The sequence below is a fragment of the Carlito syrichta genome, unplaced genomic scaffold, assembly GCF_000164805.1.
Source record: "Carlito syrichta isolate Samal-C Ts95f unplaced genomic scaffold, Tarsius_syrichta-2.0.1 Scaffold314595, whole genome shotgun sequence".
NCBI lineage: Eukaryota > Metazoa > Chordata > Mammalia > Primates > Tarsiidae > Carlito > Carlito syrichta.
In genome coordinates this window covers 390269-403183 of record NW_007258691.1, presented here as the reverse complement: position 1 = coordinate 403183, position 12915 = coordinate 390269, and the positions used below count along the sequence as shown (strand labels likewise).

The 12915-nt window shown below is 35.4% G+C and overlaps 1 protein-coding gene across 2 annotated transcripts in view; it reads left to right on the top strand.

Moving 5' to 3' along the window:
* LEKR1 (leucine, glutamate and lysine rich 1) overlaps positions 1-12915 on the top strand; it is a 174091-nt gene that overhangs the window by 67887 nt on the left and 93289 nt on the right. For both annotated transcript variants that reach the window (XM_008071635.1, XM_021719350.1), the window contains exons 5-6: positions 451-626; positions 11218-11403. In XM_008071635.1, coding sequence (XP_008069826.1) covers positions 451-626; positions 11218-11403 — 362 coding nt within the window. The remainder of the gene's footprint in view (positions 1-450; positions 627-11217; positions 11404-12915) is intronic.

The window sequence follows — 12915 nt, the reverse complement described above, 5'->3', positions numbered from 1 at the left end:
GTTTTGTTTGTTATTACTCCAGGTTTTACAGAGCCTTTAGAACCATGGTGTGTGTTTTGCTGTCTAAGAATCTAAGGTTCTCATTTAGGCTCTGTGACTAAATTGCTCTGACCTAATTTTCTTCACTAAATGTTTACTGTCCAATTAATAAACAAAGATTGATAGAATAAATGTATATGGTTATAGTTGACTATGTTTCTTTGTGTTTAATATAGTAGCAAAATGGCAAAGGCCTATAGTGACCATATACTTTTGTCTACCTTAGATATTCCCAGTTTATATGTTGTCTCAGCATAAAATGAATAGCATTTTATTTATTAACTTTCAAAATTCCTTCCAATTAAACAGTAGATTATATGGTCATTCTAAAACCATTTTTGAAGAAATATTTGTTATTATGTTTACTATTTTTAAAAACCTTATTTATTTATTTTTTTTACTACTTTGCAGTCAGAGATTGTCAGAGTACAAACATTTCTGGAATAAGACTCTTTCATTACTTACTTTTACTAAGAGGGAGCTAACCAGTATTAAAAATGAAGTATATGATAATTTTCAAAACTGGACTTCACTGAAAGGAGAAGTTTTTCTACAAATTAAATCTATAAGTGAAACTGCCTTGACAGGTTTGTTGCATATATTTATAATATAAATGTTCCTTTTTGGTAAATGGTACATCATAAGTAATAAATAATGATATTTTATTTTATGTGCTAGGAATTGGGTTTAACTTTGTGATCAGTTGGTAGATAGATGACCATTAAGATCCATCCCAGCTCTGAAACTTAATAATTGTAGACTTATTTAAGATAAGCTCTGATACATCTATCTTGAGCTATGGCCAAAAGTCTGTTATTACTGTTAAATTCATCAATTTTTATTTTATTTCTAATTTTAAAATTTTTTTTTTTGAGTTGGAGTCTCACTCTGTCGCCCAAACTGGAGTGCAGTGGCCGCTCCCGGCCACCACAGCCTCAACCTGCTGGGCTCCGGCGATCCTTCCGCCTCAGCCTTCCAAGTAGCTGGAACTACAGGCGTGTGCTACCACACCTGGCTAATTTTTTTTAATTTCCTGTAGAGATGAGGTCTCGCCAAGTTGCCCAGGCGGATCTCGAACCCACAGGCTCAGGCAATTCACTCACCTCGGCCTCCCAAAGCATGGGATTACAGGCTGAGCCACCAAGCCCAGCCCCCAATTTGTATTTTCAACACTTTTCTTCTCTTACGGCTGAGTAGCTCATATTACATCAGCCTTTCCACAGATAACAACTATAACATTTTGGACAATATAACTACCTAAACACATTGGAGAGTTACCAAAACTATACACATAACGGAGGGAATGCCAAAAATTAAAATAAGGACCAGGCTCAGTGGCTCACCCTGTAATCCCAGCACTTTGGGAGGCTGAGGCGAGTGGATTGCCTGAGCCCTTGGGTTCGAGACCAGCCGGGCAACTTGGCAAGACCTTGTCTCTACAATAAATCAAAAAATTAGCCGCTGTAGTAGTGTATGCCACTAGTTCCTGCTACTTGGAAGGCTGAGGTGGAAAGGATTGCCAGAGCCCAGCGCGACACTGGGGTGGCTATAAGTATGCCACTGCACTCCAGCCTGGACACCTAGTAAGACTCCAACTCAAAAAAAAAAAAATTAAGGCATATTGCTAAGTACAATATGCCAATCTGAAAAGGTTATATACTGTGTTATTCCAACTATATGACATTCTGAAAAAGACAAAAACTATGGAACAGTAAAAAAGACCAGGAATTCCAAGCCAGGAAGGATGATTAGATGGAGCATGGAAGATTCTTAGGGCAGTGAAACTATCCTGTATGATATCCTGTATGACAATGATGAATACATGTCATTATACATTTGTCAAGGGTCATAGAATGTACAACACCAAGAGTAAACCCTAATGTAAACTATGCATATTGGGTGACAATAATATGTTATTGTTGATTCATCAGTTTTTAATAAATGCATCACTCTGGTGCAGGGTGTCAATAGCAGGGAAGGTTATGCCTGTGTGGGGTTGGGGGCATATGAGAATTCTCTGTATTTTCCACTCAATTTTCCTGTGATCCTAAAACTGCTCTTTAAAAAAAAAAAAAAAGACCATTAAAAAGCAAAACAAAACAAAAAAACAAGCCAGGTATGGTGGGTCATACCTGTAATCCCAGCACTTTGGGAGGTGGAGGCAGGGGGATCAGCCTGAGTTCACAGGTTCAAGATCAACCTGGGCAACATGGTGAGACCTTATCTCTACAAAAAATTAGCTGGGTGTGGTGGCACACATCTGTAGTTTCAGCTACTTGGAAGGGTGAAGCAGAAGGATTGCCTGAGTCCAGCAGGTTGAGAAGTGAGGGATAGCCCAGAAAAACAATACCCAGAGAGGCAGAGCTCAGATTTTGCTTGTAAACTGTTTCAGATCTCTTGTTTATCCCTGAAACACATATGTACAAGGAAGACTAAGCAACTCATCTAAAACTAAAATAATTTATATTTTAGCTCCCACCTACACCAGGGGAAAGAGTTTTAATAGTTTGAGTTCAACCAAATCAACTGCTTGTTAAAACGAGACCAAAAAATCAGTACTCTTTGAAGGAACATAACAGAATTCAGAGTCTCTATAATATAACATCTACAGTGTTCAAGATGAGGCATACTCAAAAGGTTAGACAGTCAGTAGAAACCAGTCCTAAGTTGACTCAGATGATATAATTAGCTGACCAGATATAAAGTATGTTAAGAAATGAATAAAAAGACAAAAAAATCAGTGAGAAACTCTAAAAATGAGAAATTCAAGAATTGAAAAAATATATCTGAAATTAAAATTTGCTGGATGCGCTATACAAATATTAAACTCTAATTAATGTCTGTATGCTGAAGAGTTTAGAAGTATCTTATGTCTGCAACTTATCTTAATGTTCATTAAAAATAAGATGGGTGGATGGATAATGTGTTTGATAGGTATATATAGTTATGTTATAAGACATATAGTAAAATATTAATTATAGAATCTAGGTAGTGTGTCTATTTTTATTCTCTGCATAATTCTTTTAACTTTTCTGTATATTTTAAATTTTCCACAGCTATGTGTTGGAAAAAATCATTTTTAACCATAAAACTTCAATTTCAATTATTAAGAATTTTCATATATGTATGTCTTATGGCTTCAGAAATGCATTTGCATAATGTACAATGCCCTTTAAATTTTGAAAATTAATTTTAAGAATTAAAACTAGGAAAATAAGGGAGTATTATAATAAATGACCATGTAAAGTATATCTATATTGTTAACTGTAGCAGACACTGTCAGTGTGCTGCCCATATGTTTTGGATTATCTGTGTTTTCCTACTGACTTTCAACTCCTAGAATCTGCATATCTGGGTCAAGGAAGTTTTTTCTCTGCTACAGTTAATATTGATATATTTTACATAATTGTCTTTCATCATATAAATATAGTCTATATATTATTTTTATTATTGAACATTCATATATGTCTTTTTGTGTATATATGTTTTTGCTTCTTTTTGGCAAATACCTGGGCATAGAGTATCTGGATTTATGGTAGAGTATAATTAACTTTTTAAAAAACTACCCAACAGTTTTCCAAAGTGGTTGTTCCTTTTGTATCTCTGCCAGCAATGTACAAGAGCTTTAATTGCTCCATATCCTTCTCAACACTTAGTATTGCCATACTCTTTAATCTTAGTCATTATAATGGGTTATGTATAAAAGATATTGCTACACATTTCAAATAGTCTTCTGAATGATTTTCTCAATTTTGAGTCTCTTTTCACATCTTATTATAGAATACTTACTTCATGATATTCACAATGATGAACTTAGTTATACTAGAATAGGAGAGGCATCAACTCTACCCGTATTTGTTTTCATTTGTGTTGTATTATTAATATTTCCCATAATCCACGTTCTCCTTTTGGGAAACTTTTAAGCTGATTGTCCATTTTATGACTGTTATTTTGATTAAACCACATAGATGAGCAATATGAGCAATATGTCACAACCCTAGGAAAGGAAAGAACAAGCAAGGGGGCACTGACAGCCCTGCAGTGTGGAGGAATAGTATCCTTCCTCAGAAGGCCTCACTCACTTTGTTCTCCCTGAACCTGATCCGTGGCCATGAGTGTATGATATAGGGAAAGAGGGAGCCGCTTCCGGTTCATGAAGAGAAAATTGGCCAAGGGTCTCCCAGAACAAGTAGCTGCCTCCTCCTGTGATTTGGGTCTCAGTTTCAGATATCTCCTCCTCAGAAAGATCTTTCTTGACCACCCTAGTTAAAGTTGTCTTTCTTCAAACATCTCTATTCCAATTGTCTGTTTTATTTTAAGTAATATTTATGACTGTCAGAAATACTCTTATTCATTTATTGATTTATGTGTTTACTATTGGTCTCCTACTGACTGTAATCTCTGTGAGGACAGAAATTTAGACTGCTTTACTGAATGCTATATTTCTAGTACTTTAAGAGAATTATGCCTGTCATGTAGTGAACTTTGTGGATTGAAATGGATGTAAAAGTACATCCAAATTCTAGTAGTGAGGTGCCTGGTGATCTTTATATTATTTTTGGAAACTGAGTATTTTCTAAGGTTTTTTGGTAATGCTTAAGTATTTCTTCTGTAATCTGGGGAGAGAGGAGAAGCCTCCTTTGTGAGTTGCACTTGCCTGAAACCAAGAGCAAATTTTATGTGGGTTATTATCAGTAGTACAATTCTTAATTAGATTTTTAAAATCAGTTTGAAAGTTGTGTACTGAACTTATAAGGAAACAAATATAAAACTTAGTAATTCTCTTTTTTTCCCAAATTCAAAAGACTTTAAGGGTGTTTTGATCATAAACATAAAACATTCACAATATAAAAACTTAGAAAAGACAGAAAAAGGACAGAGAAAATTAACATCATCTGCAATGCTGAAGAGACACAGAGATATCTGCTCTTAACATTTTGATGCAGAATTTTCTAAACTTTTTTGTGCATAGATGTGAACACATAAAATGTATTATGGAAATATAGGCATGCCAACTAACTATGTTTACATTATAGTTTATTATAGGAATGTATTTTAACTTATTTAAATAATTTTCTACTTATGGACATTCAGTTTGATCATAGTTTTTGCTATTATAACTAAGCCTTCAGTGAACATTTTTATACATGAATCTTTATGATCTTATCCCATTTTGTAACATAGTTAATTCCTAGAAGTATAATTGCAGAGTTGAAGAATATATTCATTTTGCTTTTCATTTTCAAATAATATTACATTTTATCTAACATGAGGAATTAGGAGTTAGTTTTCAACCCTTGCCTTTTACATTTAATAACAAATCACTTTTGCCTCAGAAGCTGAAGGGCTTTGTTAAGAAGTTACACAGTGGTGATGGCAGAAGCTCAGAGGTGGGAATACACATACAAGGATAGTATATTCATTTCCCAACCAAGAACTCAGTGAATACAACAGATGGGGTGTGTGAAAACTGAAGCTATATTGAAGAGTTGGTTCTTTGGGGTTTTGTTTTTTTTTTTTTTCTCCTTTTAAAAAACTTTGTTTTTACTCAGTGCTATCAGCCCAGTCAGAACCCCAGGGCATGGATGTACAAACAATGTGCAAGTATGTGCAAAACTTGAAAGGGGCTGATACTTGGCTTTTTACAGTTTCTTTGAAAGTTAACAGCAGTTCTAGTAAATATATAAATATGCAATTTTTGCAGCATAAAATTTTAAGCAAATAATCTATTATCTTCAACTTAAGCACAGAGAAAATAAATTGAATGTGATACTTTTAAAGAATAATTCTGGTAAATCTTGAGGAACTATCATGTCTACATGAAAAGATGACCAAGAACCTAAGGAGCATATAGGCCTTGACTGTCCACAGGTTGGCCACTAGCCACATGTGGCTATGAAGCACTTGAAATGTGGCTACAGCCTCTTGTTGAAATGATAACATTTTAGATATGTGTAATGAAAGAAAAATACACTACTAAAATTAATTTCACATGTTTCTTTTTACATTTTTCATGTGGCTACTAGAAATTTAAAATTACATATGTGGCTTGCATTGTATTTATTTCTTCTGGACATTACAGAATTGATAAATAGTGAAATGAAATTTCCCATACTTATAAAAACTTCTAAAATGTTATAATTTATTTTATATTTACAAATATGATAAGAACAATGTGAATTATAGCTAAAGAATACTTTTAACAGTCACTCTTAATCTTGTTAATGTTTCTCATTTCCAGTTTGTGGTCTTGATTATTTAATTCAGCTTTTAGTTAAATTTATTAAACTCTACTCAGAGTCAGAGTTGTTGGAACTCAAGGCAGAAATCAGGAAAAATCTAGAGGAAAATATGGGATCCTTGGGAGTATTGCCCATTTATAGATCTTTTTTCCCTTTTATAGAACTGATAAAATACATTTCTGTCATTTAAACCACCCAATCTGTGCTATTTTCTTGTGGCAGCAAACTAATAAATATATAGTGAACCCTATACACATGGTACAATATTATTCAGCTACATTAAAAGATTTGCACATCAAAATTAAGTTAGGTTTTAAAATCAAAATCTAAAGCAGAAGCAACATTCCTAGAAAAAGATGGTACTTTATATTTTCTTGCTGATAAAATATGCTAACAATTGAATAACAGATAGGAGTGAAATAGTTCCTTCTAATGAAATAGTATTGTTTTTTAAATTTAAATGTTTGCAGATTAGGTTTTCTTAAATCAGAGCATACTTATTTTAATAAGAGAAATTTCAGGAAAATAATATTTTTACTAAGGCAGAGGATTTATCAGATGAAGAATCAAATTTGCTTCCACTCTCAGAACAACTATTGACTAAATTGTTCTTGAACTATTAAAATTCAAATGTAGAATTAGGCTTAGAAACATAGTCCACATTTTTCACAAAATTGGTGAAATTAGGGATGGAATTGGCCTATTTGCTTATCCTAATAAAAAAATGTGTCTTTCTTTTGGATGTGTGGGTTTTTTGGTAACTGTCTAACCTACTCTGACATTATAAAACATGGGATTTGAAATGCCTGTCTCTGAAATGAAGGCTGAGATAAAACAAACACATATTGAGGATCTTCAACTAGTGGTATATTATAAACTGTTTAGAAGCTCTGCTTAACAATGCCTTTACTCATTTAGTAGGTATTTACTGAGCTCCTCTTAATTCTAGAACATTGGTGGCAGAAATTGTGGGGAGAATAAAAATAAGGTATCTCTGGCCTAAAATAACATGTAGACAATAGTAGATCACATGTTTATGTGTAATCAGTGCAGTACAATTGGTGTAAATTGATATGAGTTCCAAGAAGATCAAGGTCACATCCAGATCAGGTCAGAAGATATTTTGACTGGACTGGAGTGCAGTGGCCACTCCCAGCCACCGCATCCTCGACCTGCTGGGCTCCGGCAATCCTTCTGCCTCAGCCTTCCAAGTAGCCGGAATTACAGGCATGCGCTACCACGCCCGGCTGATTTTTTTTTGATTTATTGTAGAGATGAGGTCTCGCTGCCCAGGCGGGTCTTGAACCCGCGGGCTCAGGCAATCCACTTACCTCAGCCTCCCAAAGGCGTGGGATTACAGGCTGAGCCACCGAGCCCAGCCAGAAGATATTTCTATACAGAGATAGAATTTGAGCCATGGGAAGCCAAATGTATGAGGACAGGAGGACCTTCTTCATTGGGTGGTGCTGAGACAAGGAAGGCCTAAAGTGGGTACAGTAAGCAGTATAGATTGACCTGTGGGGGATCTTAATATCCGAAGCCTAAATCGGGGCACATGTTTGACAAGTATGAAATTATATAATGGCAAAGGTAGAATTGACAAGTATGAAATTATATAATGACACCAGCATTACCATGGGGATAGTAGTGTTTAGTGTGCCAAGGGTAAGTTAATTCATCTCTATTGAGTTTACTTTTTACTAACTTCTTGTTAGGAATGTTGTAGCTTCTGTTAGTTTTTGATATCTTGCTGTACTTTTCCATGTGTTAGAATATATTTTACAAAAAGTTTGTATTGCAGATTCTTATTCTTTGAATGTGAGATAGAAAGTCACATTGACATGAGTAGTTATTTTAGAGTGTAGTGTACACTAACAGATTCAGCCTGCCAACCTAAATAGTGTCATTCTGGCAAATAATAGGTGACAGCATGTGTGTGCTATTCTGTAGTGTCATTCTGACTTAAACAGACAGATATAGTTGTGATATGGTACAATGTTTTCGGCCATAAGAAGCCATCTTTATGGCTACAAAAAATACCCAGAAAGACTTTTTAGATGTAAAGGGAAGCTGTAGCTTTCTTATTTTCTTTAACATTAAAAAAAAAAAAACTTTTGCCGTACTAGTATATTAGTCATCTTCCCCACCCAAACGGGTGCATAGTTATAAGTTTTTAGAAGCATATAGCTATTTTGAGGGGAAATATTCCCACATAAAGTAATCATTGGACTATAGTAGAACCTATAACTTATTTGGTTCCTGCCAATTTATTTCTTCATTTTGAGCAAGAGCTAAAAGCAAAAAAGTACCAGACTATTGTGCTCATGCCTCAGGTCTGTCATAAATGCCACTTTTTCTCCCAAACATACTTTCTACCTATGGAAAGACATTTGATTTTTCTCTCTGTGGACCACATTCCTGATCCTGCTGTCACCATCCCTTAAGACATGCTCTCTCTTCTGTGCTGTGTTCTAGCTCACTGCTTTACTTCTCCTGTAACTGTTTGCTGGCCATATTGTCTCTGCTGCCATGTCTGTCCTACATATTTCTACCTCTATGGGGCTGCTGTTTCTGCTGTGGTGGCTTCAAGAGCAATAAACCATCCAGTTACACACTAAACCCACCACACAGCCCAAGATGGGCTAACCAAAGAAGGGGGTGCCACGTGAACTCTCTGGACAAGCAGACAGACCAGATTGTCATGTAAATTACATCCTCATCAATTCAATTCATTGTGGTTGTACAAATTTTATAGTATTTTACTGTTGTTGTGTGTGTATTTATGTATTTTCATGTTAGTTTAAGATAATAGTGCAGAAAAGACTGATCAACGGGGAGCTTGATAATTATCCTTCTGAAGGATAATATGCTCTGTGCATTTCTCATGAAATTATGTAAAATTAGTACATTTAAATCTAAGTAGAACTGTAAAGACATATTTCTATTAAACTTAATTTAGGTAGATAGAATAATGACAAGTAATTGCTATGATGAATTCAGGTTTTATTTTGGGGGGAACCAAGTACTAGTAGAATCGTTAAGATATTATAATCCTTTCTGCCCATGAATTTATTGGTTTAGACACATTATCCCTCTAGTCCTCTCTACTTCTACTGCCTTTTTTCAATTTGTAGGGAATATATCCTAGTTACTTTCTTAGAAATGCTGCCTACCCAGCTCGTGCTAGCACATTTAAATTTACTTTCCTGAATCATGTTGCCAAAAAACAACATAATTTCAATGAAACCCAGAACATTACATAGATATTATGTTATTCACTTATACAACTATTTAAAAAGCAGACTGAATTCCCATTTAACACAATTTAAAAGCTAGAAAAAAACTACAAAAATATTACATGTTTTATTTAGTAGTACAACCCTCATTTCTTTTTCAGAATGACTACTAAATTTAATCCTTTGCACTTGAATGTCCCCTTTGGGGGGACATCATAAATCTAGCAAACCACTCTGATGTCCCCTCTCAGGGGACACAGAGATCACTGGTGATTATACAGGATGAACTTATGCAAGTAAACATTTTTTTAAATGTGTGTTTCCTTGAAGTTTTCCATTCAAATGACATGAAAAAGCAAATAGATGGAATATATACTGAGATATGATCGATCAGTTAAAAAGTGGTTTTCAGGAATCACAAGTGCATCCTTCCACATCTGCGAACAACAGACTAGATAATAAATTACATATTATTAATGTGAGAGAAAGAAAATAAGACTGCATTGTCTGCTCGAATAGAAAAACACCAGGTAGAAGGTGTCCAACAAGTTATTGCACACCATATATCAATGAATCTGTAATACATGTTGGTAACTGTTTCAATGTTACCACATGTTAGAAAAATATGAGATATACAATTTTGATTTTTTTATCATAAATAAATTCTTCAATATCCAAAATTTCATTATAAGCAAAATGTCATTATAATAAAATAATTGGTTCCAATGCTATACTATTTAATATGAAGTGATGTGTTTTTCACTATTTCTTTCTTTTTTTTTTTTTTTTTGAGTTGGAGTCTCACTCTGTCGCCCAGACCAGAGTGCAGTGACTGCTCCCAGCCACCGCAGCCTTGACCTGCTGGCCTCCGGCGATCCTTCCCCCTCAGCCTTCCAAGTAGCCGGAATTACAGGCATGCGCTACCACGCCCGGCTGATTTTTTTCGATTTATTGTAGAGATGAGGTCTCGCTGCCCAGGCGGGTCTCGACCCCGCGGGCTCAGGCAATCCACTCACCTCAGCCTCCCAAAGGCGCGGGACTACAGGCTGAGCCACCGAGCCCAGCTTTCACTATTTTTTAAAACAGTGCAGTTGAGTTGCTGGTAGGTGATCCAAGTGATTCAAGTACAAAGGGTTAAATTTAACTTTTTTACATGGAACCAACCATGTTGCCTATCAAAGCTGGACTGGATTAAAAAATGTGCCATATACACAATAGAATATTATGCAGCCATAAAGAGGGACAAACATAAGGACTTCTTAGCAACTTGGATGGATTTAGAGTCGATCATACTAAGTGACCTATCACAGAAACAAAGAACAGAGTACCTTTTGTTCTCACACATAAGAGGACCTTGAACAGTTATAACACTATAAGAAAGTGTTTGGCAGTAATGGGCACCTATCAGGGGAGGGAGGTTAGGATTGGCAGTTGAGGGAAACTGCTAGGGGAAGAAGGGGCATACCTCATCAACAAGGGTACCTGCATAATCAACGTTTGTATACCTAAACCTGAATTGTACCCCACATCCTTATAATAATATAAATAAATAAATAAATTTAACTTTTAAATGTCACTATAATCTCAGAAAAGTCATCTTGGCTTTGAGCTACTAATTTTCTAAAATAAACTAATCAATTTTGGGAGAAATATTTTATGATTCGATGTTGTCTAGTGTAAACTTTGAATTTTCTTTACAGAAATAGACATACTGAATAAAAGCTTGACAGTGTCCCAGAGAAATAAGGTATGCCTTGAAGAGGAAATGAAAAATCTGAAATTGTTGTCAGATGCAGCCATACTGAGGTCTCAGCAGATTCAGACATCTAAACAACAGGGAGTAAACTGGCAAACCAGATGCTATAACTTGCAAAAAGAAGTACTAGGTAAAGAAAAATCTTTTTTGCTGTTGTTAGCAACTAGCTATATAACTACAGAAGGACATATCTACATTTTTACAATCATGACAAATTTTATTTTAAATATTTTGTATTGCAAATGGGCCTAATTATTCATAACTATGGTGATTACTGTGGCTGTGACCAATATTTGCTGTCATCCCTTACTATTTTGCCATTTAGAATTGATATATAAAAGACATTCTAACCACAAAGTAAGATTTCAGAGGAAAACAAAACAAAATGGAATTACTTTGGTATGTCTGTGTTTTCCTATGTTTCTTTCTAAAAGTGAATTTTTAGTTAGTACTTCATTTTTCAAGTAAAAGATTAAAAATGGTGTTTAGAGCATCACAGGCAAGGTTTTAAAATTTGTCTCTACTTCAGAGAAATGAATAGCTTGCCAGTAAGTCTAAGGAGTGTGTGCTTTAAGGCAGCAAGGAATCATTTAAATTGGTAATTGGGAGAATGATATCATGAAAGGAGTGTTTTAGAAAAATTAATCTGTTAGCGGTGAATAAAGGTGTTTTGAACATCAAGAGACTAGAGCCAAGTAGTCATTTAGAAAATATCTTTGCCAGTAACCCAATCCCAAGGTTAACCAAAGAAACTAAAGTAGGGAAAGGCACTCATATCTTTTTAGGCCCTAACTATGCTAGACACTTTATATAAATTACTTTTGTCGGTTCTTACAGTGACCATGAAAAACAGGTATAATTATCTTCTCGTCTTACAGAGGAGAGAACCAAGGCCCAGAAAGCAACATGTCTAGTACCGCATAGCTGATAAATGGCAGAGCGTGAGAGCAAACCTAGTTGGACTTCAAGGCTCGTGCTTGTGTCACTGTGTCTGCTTGGCCTTCTTCATGGTCCAGTGAGAAAGCTAAGATAGAATCAGGGTTGAGATGACTACCCAAGACCAAGGTTGTGATCAAGGGAGAGAAGGAAGTGCCAAAGGGCTCTGAATCTCCTGTGCCTGGGAGTCTGTAATGATGGGAGCATAATACAGACTAAGGAAATCTGGGGTGAAGCTGGTGTTGAAAGATAAGATAACAACATGAATTTGATAGCAATTTGAAACCAGCTACAAATTTTAAAATCAGATAAAATTAAAAATAACCAGATATTTTTATTTTCTTTTTTGAGAATTACCTATTCATAGAATTTGGAAATTTTTATTGCACTATTGGAATTTTCCTTGATAACTTTTAAGATCACTTTGTATATTATAGATATTAATTACTTATATTCTATATTCAATTTTTTTTTTTTTTTGAGTTGGAGTCTCACTCTGTCACCCAGACTGGAGTGCAGTGGCTGCTCCTGGCCACTGCAGCCTCGACCTGCCGGGCTCCAGCGATCCTTCCGCCTCAGTCTTCCAAGTAACTGGAACTACAGGCATGCACTGAAACACCCGACTAATTTTTAATTTTTTGTAGACAGCCGGGTTCGGTGGCTCAGCCTGTAATCCTGCGCTTTGGGAGGCCGAGGTGAGTGGATT